This window comes from Aegilops tauschii, chromosome 5, assembly GCF_002575655.3.
Source record: "Aegilops tauschii subsp. strangulata cultivar AL8/78 chromosome 5, Aet v6.0, whole genome shotgun sequence".
NCBI lineage: Eukaryota > Viridiplantae > Streptophyta > Magnoliopsida > Poales > Poaceae > Aegilops > Aegilops tauschii.
The window spans coordinates 94,037,364-94,056,347 of NC_053039.3; the positions used below are offsets into that span (position 1 = coordinate 94,037,364).

At 47.9% G+C, this 18,984-nt stretch overlaps 2 protein-coding genes across 2 annotated transcripts; one reads left to right on the forward strand and one right to left on the reverse strand.

The window, feature by feature from the left end:
• The first annotated feature begins 4,483 nt into the window (after nucleotides 1–4,483).
• On the forward strand, nucleotides 4,484–6,694 carry LOC109783776 (uncharacterized). Its single transcript, XM_073498857.1, has 3 exons — nucleotides 4,484–4,607; nucleotides 5,135–5,860; nucleotides 6,295–6,694. Exons 1-3 carry the CDS (start codon nucleotides 4,484–4,486, stop codon nucleotides 6,546–6,548), a joined length of 1,104 nt encoding a protein of 367 aa, XP_073354958.1. The 3' UTR covers nucleotides 6,549–6,694.
• Nucleotides 6,695–7,196: 502 nt separating this feature from the next.
• On the reverse strand, nucleotides 7,197–10,762 carry LOC109783774 (probable protein phosphatase 2C 78). The gene is made up of 4 exons (XM_020342371.4): nucleotides 10,163–10,762; nucleotides 9,371–9,738; nucleotides 8,181–8,417; nucleotides 7,197–8,079 (listed from the first exon to the last, which is right to left on the reverse strand). Exons 1-4 carry the CDS (start codon nucleotides 10,446–10,448, stop codon nucleotides 7,819–7,821), a joined length of 1,152 nt encoding a protein of 383 aa, XP_020197960.1. The 5' UTR covers nucleotides 10,449–10,762; the 3' UTR covers nucleotides 7,197–7,818.
• Nucleotides 10,763–18,984: the final 8,222 nt, after the last annotated feature.

Here is an 18,984-nt window from a genome sequence, read left to right on the forward strand (position 1 = left end):
GATGAGATTTATCATGTAATCGAGTTAGTTTTGTTAGGGTTTGATCCCTAGTATCCACTATGTTCTGAGATTGATGTTGCTATGACTTTGCTATGCTTAATGCTTGTCACTAGGGCCCAAGTGCCATGCTTTCAGATCTGAACCTATTATGTTTTCATGAATATATGTGAGTTCTTGATCCTATCTTGCAAGTTGTAGACACCTATTACCAGTTATGATCCGCATACCCCAAGGTGACAATAATTGGGATTCTTTCCGGTGATTACCGTAGTTTGAGGAGTTCATGTATTCACTAAGTGCTAATGCTTTGGTCTGGTTCTCTATTAAAAGGAGGCCTTAATATCCCTTAGTTTCCATTAGGACCCCGCTACCACGGGAGGGTAGGACAAAAGATGTCATGCACGTTCTTTTCCATAAGCACGTATGACTATACTCGGAATACATGCCTATATTATATTGATGAATTGGAGCTAGTTCTATGTCACCCTCGGTTATAACTGTTGCATGATGAATGCCATCTGACATAATTATCCATCACTGATCCATTGCCTACGAGCTTTTCACATATTGATCTTTGCTAAGTTACTTTGTCATTGCCACTGTTACAATTACTACAAAACTGCTACTGTTACTTTTGCCACTGTTACCGTTACTTCCATACTACTTTGCTACTGAAAATTTTGCTGTAGATATTAAGTCCTTCAGGTGTGGTTGAATTGACAACTCAGCTGCTAATACTTGAGAATATTCTTTGGCTCCCCTTGTGTATAATCAATAAATTTGGGTTGAATACTCTACCCTCGAAAACTGTTGCGATCCCCTATACTTGTGGGTTATCAGCAGGCGGATCGTTGACATGAGGAAGTGCCTTCGTCCTGCCCCAGACGAGGGATCGAGCCACAAGTAGAGCAGTGGCGGCAAGCGTCAGAAGAAGTAGATGATTTGATGATCGTCTCTCCTTGTTTAGTATGCATGTAATTGTTTATTGAGGTGGTGCAAATGTTGTCTGTAGTCAATTACGTAATGGGATGTTTATTTTGGTTATGCAATCATGTTGTTATGAATATATATGTTGTTGTTCTGTAGACAGAGCATAGATGTTGTGCAGATAGAGCAAACCACATCGCATACGGATTAAACTACGGGACGCGTAGGTGATGATTTCATCAATCACTAACAATTGTTTACCGGTAGGCACTTGCCCACAACATGCACAACTTATTAGCAGGAATCGTCTGTATGATTATCGGTCTTCCCACACAATTCTTATTATTGACCTGTTTACTGGGTATCACACACATCTTGTTAAGCCGAATCGCTTGTGTTCTTCTGAAACATCGCAAACAGTTCATCCGAATGAACTGTATGTTGGCTATCGCACACATCTTGTCATGGGTAATCGTTTGTGTTCTTTTGTCTCATCGCAACACAACTCTAATCTGAATCGTGCTTGATGGTTCAGCCATCGCACATAGTTCATTTTATTGGTGATGATTTTATTACTGTACCATTTGCGATTAATGCATCACATATAGTTTGATCATTCGGTCTCCTATACATGTGTCATCTTAGGACCTTCACTTAATAGTGCGTGGTGTCCAGGATCACAAAAATTGTAACAAGTCACATATGGATAGTCAGTGAAGTCTTTTGGGTGATTTTGACCAGCCCCACTAGAATTACTGCCCCCACTATTCTTCTCTAGATTCTTTTTTCTGTTTCTCTCTCTGTATCGACTTGCACTCTGATTCTGTAACTTCCTATGATACCCCTGATCGCCTCGTTGCTTCACTTTATGTTTTTGATCAGATCCATGTCCCTGATTTCCATCCCACCGATTCCCTTGAAACATCAGAGGAGGGTATGGGTACCCACCAGCAAACATCCATGGCAGGGGTGCACCTGGGAAACCAAAGGCAAACAGAGGAGGGTAAGCAAACTGCGGCATCCTCCCTGATCCAGCGGTGGACCCTATGCCTGCATCTGCTGTGGTGGTGGGCATGCACTCCCTTCCCTCCCTCCTCCCCCTATTGCTCTCTGTCGTGATCTTGCCTTTCACAATCTCCTCGAAGTCTGGCCTTGGCCTCTCTCCCCAGGATGATTTCGGGCAACTGAATTCCAAACCTCTTGGGTTTCACACTCCCTAGCTCTCGCCAGAAAGTGACACGTCTCCATCGTATCTACTTTTCCTAACGCTTTTCCTCTTGTTTTGGACTCTAATTTGCATGATCTGAATGAAACTAACCCGGATTGACACTGTTTTCAGCAGAACTACCATGGTGTTGTTTTTGTGCAGAAATAAAAGTTCTCAGATTGGAATGAAACTTTTTGGAGAATTTTTATACGATAAAAGAAAAATACTTGAGCCAAGAACCACCGGAGGGGGTCCCTGGGGGAGCACAACCCACCAGGGTGCGCCCCCCTCCTAGCGCGCCCAGGTGGGTTGTGCCCACCTGGTGGCCCTGCAGACCCTGATTCCAACTCTATAAAATCCTATTTTCAGAGAAAAAATCACCGAGAAAGAATTATCGCGTTTCACGAGATGAAGCCGCCGCCACCTCCCGTTCTTCATCGGGAGGCCAGATCTGGAGTCCGTTTGGGGCTCCGGAGAGGGGGATCTTCGATCTTCATCATCACCAACCCTTCTTCATCGCCAATTCCATGATGCTCCCCACCGAGAGTGAGTAATTCCTTCGTAGGCTCGCTGGTCGGTGAGGGAGTTGGATGAGATTCATCATGTAATCGAGTTAGTTTTGTTAGGGATTGATCCCTAGTATCCATTATGTTCTGAGATTGATGTTGCTATGACTTTGCCATGCTTAATGCTTGTCACTTTGGGCCCAGGTGCCATGATTTTAGATCTGAACCATTTATGTTTTCACCATTATATCTATGTTCTAGATCCGATCTTGCAAGTTCTATGCACCTGCTATGCGTTATGATCCGCAAACCCCGGAGTGACAGTATTCGGGATAGTTTCCGGTGATGACCGTAGTTTGAGGAGTTCATGTATTCACTATGTGTTAATGCTTTGTTCTGGTTCTCTATTAAAAGGAGGCCTTAATATCCCTTAGCTTCCTTATGAACCCCGCTGCCACGGGAGGGTAGGACAAAAGATATCATGAAAGTTCTTTCCATAAGCACGTATGACTATTTACGGAATACATGCCTACGTTATATTTATGAACTGGAGCTAGTTTTGCATCGCCCTAGGTTATGACTGTTATATGATGAATATCATCCAACGAATTCACCGATCTAATGCCTACGAGTTTTCCATATATTGTTCTTGCTAAGTTACTATTGCTATTGTTACTGTTACAACTGATACGAAACCCTTGTTATCACTGTTACTGTCACTATTATTGTTACCACTGCTATCAAAATTATCATACTACTGTGCTACTGATCATATTGTTGCAGATAATTAATCTCCAGGTGTGGTTGAATTGACAACTCAGCTGTTAATACTTGCAAATATTCTTTGGCTCCCCTTGTGTCGAATCAATAAATTTGGGTTGAATACTCTACCCTCGAAAACTGTTGCGATCCTCTATACTTGTGGGTTATCAGAAAGCAATCCACCACTGTGAACCTTTTCTCCCTCAATTGCTCTCTCTGGATCCAGCCTAACACCTTCCTCTTACTAGGGTTTGTCTTCTTGGAGGACTCACACCAGATGGGGGAGTGGTTGGGGGTGAAGAGGAAAGTGCATCCTCACCCCACAACTGCCCAAAATGATCAGTGCCCACCTCCCTGCACCCACTGACATGTGTCCCCACCTTCCAGCGACCCAAGGGGTCTCCATCAGCAGATTCCCCAATTGATCTCAATTTGAACATGCCTCTGCCCCGCTCCCTGAGCATCAGCAATGGCGAAATTGCGCTCAACCGCAGCGCCTGAACCTTCTCTCCATTGTTCCTTAACCGAAACTCCGGCAAACAATTAGAATCACCCTGATGGACAACTGCCTCGCATGCATCTGTCAATCCCTTGCTGGCACCGGAGATAGATAAGGCAGGGGATCTACCTTCTCTGGATATGGCGGAATCCATGCCGGGAACAAGCCCAGGAATGCAGTCCCACCATGCGTGACTCCTCTGATCTCCAGACTTCGCCTCTACCTTCGCCCACATCACAAATCCCACCAGCGGGCGACGGTGATGAAGGAAATGATGACATCGTTGCCCTCTTCGCATCGGTGGCCTCGAAGTAGATCCTCCTCGCGAGGTTTATTTGTTCCAGATCCGCCTGGTCGCAGCATACCTGCGCAAAACTCTCCGCCCTAGACCTCGAAACCGGATTGCTCTCCGCCTCCACCTCCTGAACCGCCTCCTTCCACTCCCTCTTGCACATCTACCACTACAATGAGTCGTCTCGAATCCGCATCGCCCTCTCCCTCCACCATTGCTCCCTGGGTGCCATCAGCACCTCCTGTGGCACCGAGGAGATCGGTCGCAGGAGATCTGGGAAGGCCCCGTAGATGAAGGGGAGCAGCAACCACACAGCCTCCAGCTCCCGCCGCAAAGAAGGAACTGGAGATGTCGGCCCGCGTCAGCTTGGAGGCATGGCGATGGCTGGTTGCGGGTGCAGGGGGAGTGGTGGTGGTAATGGCGGTGGGGGGGGGGGAGCGAGGGTTCGCAAGAGCTTCGCGAGACATGCTTGCTACCGGTCCTTTTTTTATTCTCTTAATGATGTGTCGGTTCAGTCTCTCAAAGATGCTAATAGGGATAGGGTGGGTGCTATGCGTGTTTGTACCATACCGTGTTAAGAAAAAAACAACTAGACAAATGATCAAGGGCCTCTCTTATTCACAAGAAAAAATTATTAGCCACCTTACTTGTTTTTTTTTTCTTTTTGCCGGGACACCTTCTTTGTGAATCTACGTGTGTGCCATACAATTTATTCAATTTTGGGGGGCTGAACTCCACCAAAAGCAAAAGCAATTGAGTCACGACGTGTCGCAGCCTGTCTCATCAACATCAGCCACGGGTAGTAAATTTTGGCATTTCAATGCTCACAGAGAGATGCCTTGCCAGTGTCACCCAGTTGAAGAAAAAGTAAAAAAAAACTCTGGCAAGGAAAAGAAGTGACTCTACCACGCACGCAAGCTGGCCGGTAGGGCAGTAGCCAGTGTGCGCCTCTTTTTACCAGTACTACCCAGCTCGCTCTCTGCTCTTCTCACACAACACAAACCCCAAGCGCACCATCAGCTTGTCCTGCCATGGCTCGCCCCCTCGCTCTCCTTCTCGCCCTCTTCCTCCTCGCCGCCTCCACCGCCCACTCCCAGTCTCCGGCCGCCGCGCCCTCCTCCTCCTCCCACTCCGGCGCCGTAGCCCAGTCCCCCACTGCCGCCTCTCCAACCACCACAGGCACCCAAGTCCCTTCATCGTCCCAAAACCCCATCTCCACCTCCCCCGCCGCCTCCCCCTCCCACTCCAGCACCAAGCTCACCTCCCCGGCCGCTGCCCCCGTCCAGGCCACCGCCCCACCCACATTGCCTCCCCCCACGCCCACCCCCGTCAGCTCCCCGCCGCCCACATTGCCGGCCCCGGCCACCGCGCCCGCAACGTCTCCCCCGGCACCGGCGCCCGTCACGGCCGCGCCCACATTGCCGCCACCGATGGCCGCGCCGGCTCTCTCGCCCCCAGCGCTCGCTCCCGCGCCGGCACTGTCGACGTCTCCTCCGGCCCTCGCGCCGGCGCCCGTCGTCCTCGCCGCCCCGGCTCCCGCGCCGAGCAAGAAGCCCAAGACAAAGAAGCACGTGTCCCCCGCCGCGTCCCCCCTCTCCGCCGCTTCGTCGCCGACCACCGGCCGCGGCCTCGCCCCCGGTCCCGGCCCGTCCGCCGCCGACATGTCGGTACGTATCCCTACACCCATTTACTACCGCACTGCTACACGCTCCACGTACACGCGGTAGACGGATCCGTGCCGGCGGATTCCAAACCGGGCGCGCTAAACCGGATTTGATGGCCTCCGCCTCGCGCCCGCCTACTAGGGCCCGCGTGTCGGCGAGTGGACGTACGGTCAACAAGACCACACGGACCCTCCCCGCACGCACGCGAGATGGTTTGCACCCACTCGATGCCTACTGGGCCCAGCGCGATTAATGCCCTCTGGGTACGGCCCCGTTCGGTGCGCGCAAAAATGATGCCTGGGTGCCAGGGCGTCGTGCCGACCCAAGTCTCCTGCTTCTGGACACGTGGAGCCATCCAAGTGGTGTCCATTTTCATTACGCCAATATTTTTTAGCTTGGTCATCACTGTCTGACTGCGTCCTGGGCCCTACTTGCAGAGCGACGCGGCGCGAGACCACCACAAGGCTACGGGAGGAGCGGCGCTGCTGATGCTGGTTCTTGTTTCGCTGACGCTGGGCCCGGCGTTTGCCTGAGCAACCTTAGGATGGAGGGTGGGGTCACTTGTCAGGCTGTCCACCGTCCGCTGTTACTACCGCTGCCACTGTTATTACCACTGTTACCGTCGGCGCCACTGTTCCAACTACTAGGCTACTCCACTAATTTTTGCTTGGACCCTGTGAACTGCATCTGATCCGCTGCACACCGTTGCTACTTCCTTCCCACGATTATTATTATCTTGTTACCATGCTCTCTAAATCGTCACTAGGTTGATACTGTTGCTTTGCAATGGATACTTTTGATGTGTGTTATATAGTTGTGCGCATGATTATGAGTCAATCTTGAAGCCTGGTTGTTTTCTATCGTTGTGTAATCTTGTGGCTGAGCGTTGTGGGTTTGGACTGGTTTATGGATCCACATTTCACCATATGCCCGAGCCGTCGTTCTTGAATTTACAGATGGTTTCGTCGGTGCTGTTTCATTCTGATCACAGTTTTACTTGTTCTATATGTAAAGAGCGGCTTCAGATCTTGTACACGCGTTACCCTGCAAGGTGCTAAATCCAAAACCAAATGTGATCACACATTACACTGGGCAATTGTTGTAGTGTGTTGCCTGCTGGGTCCTCCAAAACTGTTGATACTTTGTTAGGATCTGCTTGGGATGTTTGGAAAGATTTTGTAGATGGAAAAGTAGACCTGCTGGGAGTATTATCTAAAACAATGCCCGCTATGAAGCCACATTACAATTGTTCATGGCTGTGCCCTGCTAGACTCAGCAATTTCACCCTATTGCAAATTTGCAATCTCAAATTTGAGAAATCCACACACAGGCCGCAATATGAAACAACCATTGGGACATGGGATATTGGGATTTCACAGAAAAGACTACAATATCAGCAGCACTCTACTCGACTAGAAAAAGAAAAAGAATAACACTCTACTCAAGCAAAGCCATGATGCAACAAGGAGAAGACACCAATGCCAGCTAACGAAAAGAAGCAAAAGCTGGGGAAGGCTCTTCTTTTGCGGCAGCTGACAAACAGTAGGCTGCCCATACGGCAATGCTACACTAGTGCTCACACAAATCTAAGCAATCTTGCATTATTTTTTCGCCTGGAATCCTGGACCCACGTATCACAGTGACGAACAAAGCTTCATGATCAAACAGTTCCTAGCTTGCGATGCATGCAAAGGATCCTGAGAACAATCTTTAGATTTCCCCCTCCTTTTCTCTTTTTCTGGGGAATCTAATCTTGCATAACCGATACACAAAGCGTCTCCAACTGCAATGGAATTCTTGTGTAGAGACATCAGCTTACCTAGAGTGGGTTTGATTATATACTCACAGTATATGTACAAAAAGATGTGCTTGGCTCGGTCTAGGTGACTTCAAATTCCATCTGGTTTGTTCCTTTTCCTTTCACTACCATCTATTATCCCTTCTTAAGACACAACACTAGCTCACATCACCGTCGGTTCCACGGTTTGGCCTGATGGCGAGAAGATGTCCACCGGTGCATTGGTGAACCTGAAACTGTCCAGGTTACCGAATTTCGCTTGCGCATCGTGTTTGTGACTATCAAGGTAGAGCACCACAACCGTGATATCGTCGTGGAAATGCCGCTTGATCCCTCTTTCGATGTGTTGCATGTCGGCGTACCTCATCTCTCTTTTCCTCGCGGCTTCAGAGATCGCCGCTCTCACTAGTCGCCTCGCTATTCCCTGAGCACATGCATTTTCCATGCAACAACACATCATATTCTGCATAAAATGGAACAGCGTATAGGTGTTCCCCGTGACGAGGTTAAATGAGCTTGGCTTACCGCTCTCGGGTTCTTAAAGACGATCTCCACCGCCGCTTTGTCAGTCAACTGCTCCCACAGACCGTCCGATGCAAATATTACAAAGAGGTCTTGCTGCCCTATCTGGCGTACTTTGATCGACGGCACAGCTGTTATGACGGCCCGCTTCAACGGTACAGGACACACATATTGCTGGAATATAGGGTCTCTGGCAAATTCAGGTTTCTTCAGGTAGGCATCCCCAAATGATCTGGAAATCTGAAAGCATCAAAGAAATAATAATGTCGAGTGTGGCTCATGACTGTCACTGTGAAAGCAGGTTTGTCGTCTTGAACTGCTTTTATAGTTTTAAGGAACATTACAAAGCATAGTGATGATAACTAATGCAGGCAACCGGTGGCATCTTTTCTTAGATCATGTAGTATTCGCCCAGATGAGATCGACTAACTGTAGGCTTTAGAAAAATACAAAAAGGAGACAATGGCTTTAGCATATGGGTTTGCCACACTGCGCAAGCAATTTAAGTTGCTGACTTTTTGGAACATAAGAATATATTCCTATGTTGGTATTAGATCGAGGAGTGCTTTGCAAAAGAGCATTGGAATCTATGTTATGACATCGAGAACAGATGTGTCCACGTATACTGAACATGAAACCAAGGCAACGTCCAAATAGAATTAGACTGTTGCCTTTATCTGAGTAAATAATTTAGGGCATCATGACATAGAGCTAGTAGATGGGATATCAGTATGTAACTTTGCTAGAACCTTTGATTGCTTATCAATTTCAGGATGGAGTTTAATGTTTTCATCAAGTGAGATTCACGAAGAGTAGTAAAATCCTCCCAAAATCTAAACTGAATGAGGCATGCACTCATGGACTCGGCGTTCTAGATTTTCTAGAATAACATCAGACTTCACTTGCATTATCTGCAAACACTTTTGAATTACAAGAAACTAGGACCAGGTCACCTATGCTGAGATCAGATGTAATTTTGTTTTGCAGTACGCTATTTATGTCTTGCGGGCATGCTATGATTGTTCCTGACATGTTAATTAACTACTAACAAATTTTGGAGACCACCTTGCGTACTAGATTTTCTAGTAGCAGCCAACTGTCACATAATGTTTGTAAAACATGATTGCAAATAGAATGCCATGCACGGATGCACCTGAAAAGGATCCAAACTAACATGATTTGCTGATTGGTACCTGAATGATGCCCTTAATCCGCCAAACACCCCTGCTGTAGACGACTATTTGCGAATCATCAGGATGCTGCTGAATGACCTCCTTTCTTACCGCCTCGTCGGCAACATTGTGATCATTAGACAGCCTCTCGGCCACTACTCCCCGGCCATTGGGTCCTCTATGACCAAGGACAGCTCTGGAGTCACCTAAATTGGCGACATACAGTTTATTATTGGCAATTGCTCCAACAAGGCAGCATGAGCCGACTGAGGCGATCTTTGGCTGTTTGAGCCATGTCCCCTTGACTAGGTGCAAGAACTCCTCTTCTGTAGCATGGAATGCCTTCTTGATAGCGTCTATGGACATGCCTCCTTGCTCTGATGCAAATTCTGTCATGGTTCAGACCACAAGACTGCTTAGCTATATGAATGTGTAAACTCGGTTTAGCTAGAGAACATATTCAGAAAAAAGTGTGTAAATTAACCACATAACAGTGTGATCAGATAGAGCTAACATCATCCATCATTACGCCATTTGGGGCAATCAAAGTGAAACAAAAGAAAACAAAATCTACATGAGGACGTGGCTAACAAAGCATGCAAAATGAAGTATCACAACAGAATTATAGAAACAAACCACCATGACATTTGGTTCAAACTCACACTACTACTTTGAGAAACATGTGTAGAAACAAGTACATCAAGAATTTAGTCATGTAGTCCATTTCAGCAAATTACTTACAGGAAGTCTAAGCTAAATCTAAAAAGAAAAGCGCTCGTAAATGGAGTTTATATTATACAGCGGCGCACTCACTGTGGAGGTTCGGGAAGAGGCGGGAGGAGAGGAAGCGCGAGGCCTCGGGCCCGCCGTGGCCGTCGTACACCCCGACGACGGTGGACGCCGGCGAGGTCACCACCTGGCCCTGGTCTTCCAGCCTCTCGTTGGCCTGCGCCACGGCGAAAGAGTACTCCCCGGACGCGTGCGGCTTCAGCTCCGCGTGCCACAGCAACCCGTCCCCTCCCCCGCCGGCCCCGCTACCGCAACCGCAGCCGCCGCGCCCCAGGCACCGCTCCGCCGGCCGCGCCAGCCACCGCAGCATCGCGGGCCTCTCCCCGCCCTCCTCCTCCCTTCCTTCCCCGGGCTTCCTCGGCAATATAGTCGCAGCCTCCCAAAATTCTCGCCAAGATCGCAGCTTCCTCCTCCGCCGCCACCAAAATTCGATGAAATTTCTCCGCACGGCCGAAGCTTTCACCTCGGCGCCATCCAAAACCGCGCGAAATCGCTCGCTTCTTCCCACCAGACAACAACCCAAAACGACGGATCAGTCCAATCCTTTGCCACCCTGTTTTTCCTCGCTATTGTTAGTGGGGCGCTCCAAAGCGAAGCTTTTCCATCGGTGCTTCTCCTGGCGCGGCAGCTGGCAGTCGGGAGGAATTCCATTAAAAGACAGAGGCGACGGCCTACCGTCGGATTTGGCGCGCAGGGCACTTGGACGGCTACCCTTGCCCCCGGAGGACCGGACGCTGACTGGTCAAGTCCTCATCTGGTGGGCCCCGGCCTGGTGGTGACGGCCATGCGTCGACCAGCCAGGTCGTCAGTGGTCAAGTCAGCGAGACCTTAGCCAGGTCTAAATGCCCTCTAAATACGGGGTCGTGTTGTTTGGTGACCAACTCAAGAGACTTGATCTGTCCATGAATATGACACATTATTATGCGTGCTATCAGTATTTTCAAGCTTTGACCACCATTACGTGCACGGCATGCAAGAATCATAGACAACGGCTTTAGTATATTTATCTTGCGTTATATTTACTGTTTTACTTTTTTTCTACTCCCTCTGTTCCTAAATATAAGTCTTTTTAGAGGTTTCAAATGGACTACAACATATGGATGTATATAGACACATTTTAGAGTGTAGGTTCACTCATTTTGCTCCGTATGTAGTCCCTTGTTGAAATCTCTAAAAAGACTTATATTTGGGAACGGAGGGAGTATCATATTAGAAGTGAGAAATATAATTTTTATGAGGGAAATGAGAAATATACTATTCATTGTAGGGGCATCTTTGGTTCATATACTAATTTTACCATATTTTTTCACCACACATATCTAAGGTTAGGTGATCAAAATTGACGTCATAATATGAAGTGAGCACAAATGATTAGATTTCTTGTGGTCGAAGTATCCCATCAGGGTTCAAGTCCATGGACTTGGTATGGATGCTTGTATTTTTGTGAATTTATTTTATGAATTTCGATGATGTGTTTAGTGGGAAGAGACGTTTTCGTCGACTTCGAGATGTTTGTGCCAACTTCGTCAATCTCAATATTTGTGAGCTCTATGGTTCAATCACCATCCGAGTGGATATCCAGGAGTGTGCATCTGAATGCACCTGTGGTTCAGGAACCTTACCATGATGGTGTGGGGCCCTAGCTGGGCCCTAGATGTCAAGTCTATGGCCCTACTCTTAGTAGGTGACCCCATCATTAGCCCCCGAATCAGTTGAAGTTTCGAAGGACGAATCAGATAAACTCTTGGTTCGGGCCGAATGCTGCGGAGGCGCTCAGACCCTGCTGCCAACTGATAACCTATCGTGACCTGAACGAAGCCACAACGGATTCTGGACCAGGAGTTTCCCGACTAGTCGGGTTATGTTGACTGCTGGGAAAAACTTTGTGGCACTCGTATGTCTCTCGGAGAAGATAGACTAGTGGTCTGAATGCGGGCTGATCATCCGGAGAGTTGCCACTCGGCATCCTGGGGGAACACTAGCACATGTCATCTCCGAATCCAAGCTTACGAGATGCACGCCTTGGAGCCTAGAAGAAGGGCCAAGTTAATCCGTAGAGGAGCGTTGAGCTTGTCCCTTTGCGGTCCTGAAGTTTACTTCAGTTGGTTTTGATTACATGCCCGAGTGCACGGTGAACCATTGAGGGCGCTTGTCGGGCCGAAGAGTGATTCTTAGGAAAGGAATCGTGGGCAATCAATCAGATCGATCCCCGATGGAAATTCGCGATTTGAAAGTTTGTGTGCGCTCGGTGTCGAGGCAACGTTTCTGGCAGTGAGTACTAGGGGTATGAACAGGAGCTGAACCTAGCTACGGCGCAGGTGTGACACTCGGATTTACATGTTCGACCCCCTCTCCGAGAGGTAATAGCCCTACATCTCGAGCTCTGGAGCTTTATGTTCTCTGGGGGTGTCTGGTTACAATAGGTTGCGAACCCTTGCCATGGTGCTGGAGGGGGCTTATATAGAGTGCGACCGCCCTCATTAAAGCTACATTACAAGGGGAGATAGGAGGGGGAGTAACTATAGGCGTTACTGGAAACTGCCGCTATAACTACACTTGAAGTCCAACGTTAAGCCTCTTGAACGTTGCAATTCCCACATTGCCTCCCCTCCTCCTGTGTCCGAGTGGTGTTGGGGAGGCCGACTGGCGGGAAGACGTCCGAATGGCTGGACTATATCCAAGTGGATACCCTGAAGTGCACATTCGAATGCGCCTATGGTCCTGAGACCTCCCAATGATGGTGTGGGGCCCTAGGTGGGGCCTAGATGTCAGGTCTGTAACCCAACCCTTAGTAGGTGACCCCACCATTAGGCCCGGAATCGGTCGAGGTTTCGTAGGATGAATGGGATGAACTCTTGATTCAGACCAAGTGCTTCGGGAGCACTCAGGATCCGTCGCCAAGTGATAACCTATCGTGACCTGAGCGAAACCACAACGGATTCCGGACTAAGAGTTTCCCGACTGATCGGGTCATGTTGACTATTGAGCAAAACTTGGTGGCATTTGTATGTCTCTCGGAAGAGATAGTCTAGAGGTCCAAATGCGGACATGCCATGAAACTCGAGTGACGATGCCAACGCGTGGGCTGATTCTCCGAAGAGATGCCACTCATTATCCCGGGGGAACACCAGCACAGGCCATCGCCGAGTCCATGTTTATGAGACTCGTGCCTTGGGGCCTAGAACAAGGGCCAAGTTAACCCATGGAGGGGCGTCAAGCTCATCCCATTGAAGTCCTGAAGATGACTTCAGTCGGTTTTGATTGTGTGTCTGAGTGCACGGTGACCCACTGAGGGTGCTCGGCGGACCGAGGAGTGTCTCTAGGAACGGAATCGAGGGTGATCAATCAGATTGATTCGCGGCCAAAATATCGCAGTTCAAAAACCCGCGCACATGCATGGAAGCGGTTACGCCACGTCTAGTGGGGAAAGTGGGGCACGTCGCCTTGATTTCTGCCTCAAAAATCCGCCACGTGCTCTCCTTCCTCTGCGCGGCAAATCGCATGGGTGCCGTTGGATCCGGAGATCGACGGACGCAGATCTCGCGAGGCGGATTTACCCGTGGTATAAAGAGACAAGGGCGCTAGGGTAAAGGGAGCAGATCCCCTTTTCACTCTGCACACTCCATTGCTCCTCGTCCCCTCCACCTTAACTCTGCGTGCCAATCCACTCTTAGAGAATGGGGAAGGACACGACAGCGAAGCTCGAGAAGGCGACGAAGGGTTCATCGTCGAGCGGCGGCCCGAGCCTAGGGGGAATGGGTCCCATCGTGCATCATGAAGAAACAATTGCGTGAGCTCACCTATGAGGGCTGATTCCAGAGGATAGTTGGAGGCGGCTGGAGGCGGATGAGATCGAGCATGCGCCCCACGCAGACGAGCACATCCTCCTTGTCACCCACATCGAGCGAGGTTTCTCTATGCCGCCCACCCCTTTTCCATGCCTTTTCTGGACTTCTTCAAGGCGCAACTTCACCATCTTCTGCCAAACACTGTAGTTTATTTGTCTGCGTTCGTCTCTCCTTGCAAAAACTTCATCGCCTACTACTCCCACTAGGGTCTGTTTAAGCACATATCCACTTGGCGGTCGATGACTGCGAAAAAGGACTCGCCAGATGGGGCGAAGACTCACATAACCCAGCAATGTGGCGGACTGGGAATACAACTCAGGGGGCAAAGTGCCTTCCCCAAGACGAGCTTCCCTGATTCCGTCAAGGGCTGGTAGGATAGTTGGTTCTATTGCAAGGATGCCCCGAGTGCGGGTACTTTGACTGGACTTCCTCCGTACTCAGGGGTGAGAGTTGCTGCCCACTGAAAGTGCGTTATATCGACTAGAGGGGGGTGAATAGGCGATTTTTACAAATTCGTCACTGAGGAATTTCAGGGTGAGGAAATTCCTGAGCAACGAACTACTTAGCAGCGGAATAAGTACTCAGATGCAAGCATAACAGAGTATTAGCACAGTCATCATGATGAGATGAAAACAAGCACAGAGTACAAGTAGCGTAAACACAGGATAAGCAGGCTGAAGACAAAGTGACTGAAGAATTTGAACTGGGGAAATTGAGAAAGTCTTCAGTCAAAGTCTTCAAACAGTAATGATCAAGTACAACAGTATATGAATGAGGAAATGGAAGGGTTGAGGAAATAGAACCAGTAGCTCGGTGAAGACAGTGATTTGGTAGACCAGTTCCAACTGCTGTGACAGTCGTACGTCTGGTTGGGGCGGCTAGGTATTTAAACCCGAAGACACACTGTCCTCGCCGTATTCTCCTTGAGCTAAGGTCACACATACCTCGCCCAGTCACTCGTGGTAAGTCTTCAGGTGACTTCCAAACCTTCACAGACTCGGTCACTCGGCGATCCACAACTTCCTCTTGGATGCTCTAGACCATGACACCTAACCGTCTGGAGGATGCACAGTCCTCAAAGGTAACAAGCGTCGGTTCCACACAGGAACAATTTCTTCAGTGATGCTCAATCACTTTGGGTTTGTAGGTGTTTGGGTTTGGGTTTCCCTCACTTGATGATTTTCGCTCAAAGTCCTCGGAGGATGGGATGCTCTCAATGACAAGTGTCAGTTTCTCTCGGAGCAGCCAACCAGCTAGTGGTTGCAGGGGGCGGCTATTTATAGCCTAGGGAGCAGCCCGACATGATAATACATAAATGCCCTTCAATGATATGACCGTTAGGTGGGTAGATATTTTGGGACAGCTGGCGCGTAGCACAACAACGGTCGTAAATTTGAGCTCTCAAATTCCTCAGGGCTATCATGCTCCTCACTTGTAGGCAATCCGCACTGGCGAATTCCTAACTCCTCAGTCAGAACAAATTCCTCAGAGACCAGAAGATCTTCATCTCTGTCACTGAAGAAATTGCCTGAACTATATGAGATTTCCAATGGCTTCACTCGAAAGGATTGGTAGGTGTAGGATTTTGAGATGTGCATCACTTGGAAACTTTTCCTTAGTTTTACCTCGACCCCCTTTAACAGTATGGTGTTTCCTACGACTCAAGAAAGACAAAACGAAACTACGAAAACAAAAGTTTTCACACTTCATATTCCTCGCATGAATATCAAGTCTTCAAGGTCACACCAATTTCTTCACTTTCAAAGTCTTCAGAAAGTCTTCAGTTGAAGACACTCATTTTTAGGGGTCGACTTTCTCTGTAAATATCAAACTCCTCATAGACTTATAGACCTGTGTACACTTCACAAACACATTAGTCCCTTAACCTATAAGTCTTCAATACACCAAAACCACTAAGGGGCACTAGATGCACTTACAATCTCCCCCTTTTTGGTGATTGATGACAATATATGTTAAGTTTTCAACGGGGATAAACATATGAAGTGTAAATACTGATATTGAGGAATTTGATTGCAATATATAGAAGAACTCCCCCTGAAGATGTGCATATGTGAGGAATTTGCTTTGAATAGCAATGCACATTGTAGAGTAGAATCATGGAGATCCCCCCTATATCTTGTAATTCATACACGCATTTTACATATGATATGAAGAATTTGAAATGCATGATGAAATATGGCGACTGATGTAATTCAGCATGCGTGCATTAACATATATGAGGAAATAGCATGCAGAAACAGAGCAAAAGTATCAGACCACCATAGGACTTAAGTTTACAACTCGATCCAACAAATACTTCAGAAGAACGAGAGTTGTAACTTAGCAAAAAAACGCCCATATATATAGACCCGCTTGAGGACTAACTCAAATTTCTCCCCGTTTGTCATCGAATGACCAAAAGGGATGAAAAAATGAGGACTAACACCCCTGAAGAATATCATCATGATGTGGATGGAGGAGCGCCAGCGTTGTTGGGGGTCCTCCGTTGGAGTAGGGCTTGCCGCAGTGTCGTCCAAGTCTTCATGTTCATCAGTCTCGCGCGATGAAGAATAAGAGCTAGCCACCAAGTGAGGAACTTTGACCTTTTTAAATTTCTTCGAAGGTGGCTGAGACCAGTCAAACTCCTGCTTGAATCCCATTTGCTTGAGATCTTCTTCACCGTAGAGGTGAGACAGGACAACCCAGGTGCGATCAAAAACTTCATGGAGGCAGTAATGGTTCTTCTTCACAGTGTTCTGCGTGATCGTCATGTTCTGAAGAATTGAACCAAACTGACGCTTGACCCATTTGTGATTGCGATCCACCTTCTGATGAAGACTGAGGAGAAGCTCACGATCAGTCATCACCCTTGGAGAAGTGGCTTGAGGATATTGTTAAAGAATTTGCGGCAGTGTCATGAGTGGCAGGGTCATCATTGGTGGAATAAGATGCAGCTTTGCGAAACTGTCCATCCAATGGATGAGTGCCTTCATCAATAACAGCAGCCTTGCCCTTCTCATCAGCTGAGGAAATAGTCCGTTTGAGGACTTCAATTGGGGGCAAGTAGCTGAGATGATTTTGAAAGTCAGCCTTGTAATGAATTGAAGACCTTGATCTGATGAATCTCATAATCCAGGGAGCGTAAGGCTTCAATTCAAACGGTGACAGAGCGAGATTGGCCAAAGTCCTCATGAAGAAATCATGGTAGTTGATAGGAATACCATGTATGATGTTGAAAAGCAGATTCTTCATGATGCCAACAACCTCTTCTTCATCAGTGTTGTGGCCCTTGATTGGACTGAGGGTTTTGGTCAATATCCTGTATATAGTCCTTGGCACATAGAGCAATTGCTTGACGAGGAATTTGGTCCTTGGAGCTTGGCCTGGATTCAAAGGCTTCATCAGCACTTGCATCAGATGATCTGATAGTTCAGGTTCAACATAGATAAGCCTTGCACCTTCAACGGGAGGTCTGACTAGGATGGCATGAAGCAATTCAGAGGCCGGTGCATTGTAGTGAGTATTTTCTACCATCTAGTCCAATACCCATGAATTCACATCTTCGACGTTGCCAGTGATGTGCAACGTGGCATAGAACTGAAGAATGAGTTCTTCATTCCAGTCGCAGATGTCGGTGCATAAGTTGAGCAGCCCAGCATCATGAAGAACACTGAGGACTGCAGTGAAGCATGGCAGCGACTCCATATCCACATGAGGAACTTGTGAAGAAAATATGCCCTAGAGGCAATAATAAAGTTGCTATTTATATTTCCTTATATCATGATAAATTTTTATTATTCATGCTAGAATTGTATTAACCGGAAACTTAGTACATGTGTGAATACATAGACAAATAGAGTGTCCCTAGTATGCCTCTACTTGACTAGCTCGTTAGTCAAAGATGGTTAAGTTTTCTGACCATAGACATGTGTTGTCATTTGATGAACGGGATCACATCATTAGAGAATGGTGTGATGGAGAAGACCCATCCGTTAGCTTAACATTAATGATCGTTTAGTTTTATTGCTATTGCTTTCATCATGACTTATACATGTTCCTCTGACTATGAGATTATGCAACTCCCGAATACCGGAGGAACACCTTGTGTTCTATCAAACGTCACAATGTAACTGGGTGATTATAAAGATGCTCTACAGGTGTCTCCGATGGTGTTTGTTGAGTTGGCATAGATCGAGATTAGGATTTGTCACTCCGTGATTCGGAGAGGTATCTCTGGGCCCTCTCGGTAATGCACATCACTATAAGCCTTGCAAGCAATGTGACTAATGAGTTAGTTGCGGGATGATGCATTACGGAAAGAGTAAAGAGACTTGCCGGTAACGATATTGAACTAGGTATGATGATACCGACGATCGAATCTCGGGCAAGTAACATACCGATGACAAAGGGAACAACGTATGCTGTTATGCGGTTTGACCGATAAAGATCTTCGTAGAATATGTAGGAGCCAATATGACCATCTAGGTTCCGCTATTGGTTATTGACCGGAGATGTGTCTCGGTCATTTCTACATAGTTCTCGAACCCGTAGGGTCCGCACGCTTAACGTTCGATGATGATTTGTATTATGAGTTATGTGATTTGATGACCGAAGTTTGTTCGGAGTCCCGGATGAGATCACGGACATGACGAGGAGTCTCGAAATGGTCGAGAGGTAAAGATTCATATATAGGACAATGGTATTTGGACACCGGAAGTGATCCGGGTCACCGGAAGGGGTTCCGGGCAACCCCCGGCAAAGATATGGGCTTAATGGGCCAAGTAAGGGAACACACCAGCCCACAAGGGGCTGGTGTGCCCCCTATAGGGCCAGCCACGTGGGAAGAAAGGGAAAGGAGAGGAGGCAAAAGGAAAGTATGAAGTAGGACTCCTACTTCCTTGCCCTCCCCCTCCTTCATTTCCCGCTTGTCCAAATATGGTGGGGGGCGAATTGGACTAGGGGGCTGGTGTGCCCCCTATAGGGCCAGCCAGGTGGGGA

Bases quoted from the DNA above. Each gene is read 5' to 3' on its own strand.
- LOC109783774 (XM_020342371.4), bottom strand. From the start codon at position 10,448: ATGCTGCGGTGGCTGGCGCGGCCGGCGGAGCGGTGCCTGGGGCGCGGC. The intron at 9,739-10,162 runs GTGAGTGCGCCG...GAACCATGACAG, and splicing joins CCTCTTCCCGAACCTCCACA to AATTTGCATCAGAGCAAGGA. The intron at 8,080-8,180 runs GTAAGCCAAGCT...GCATGTGCTCAG, and splicing joins TCTTTAAGAACCCGAGAGCG to GGAATAGCGAGGCGACTAGT.
- LOC109783776 (XM_073498857.1), top strand. From the start codon at position 4,484: ATGAAGGGGAGCAGCAACCACACAGCCTCCAGCTCCCGCCGCAAAGAA. The intron at 4,608-5,134 runs GTAATGGCGGTG...GGCAGTAGCCAG, and splicing joins GTGCAGGGGGAGTGGTGGTG to TGTGCGCCTCTTTTTACCAG. The intron at 5,861-6,294 runs GTACGTATCCCT...CCCTACTTGCAG, and splicing joins CGTCCGCCGCCGACATGTCG to AGCGACGCGGCGCGAGACCA.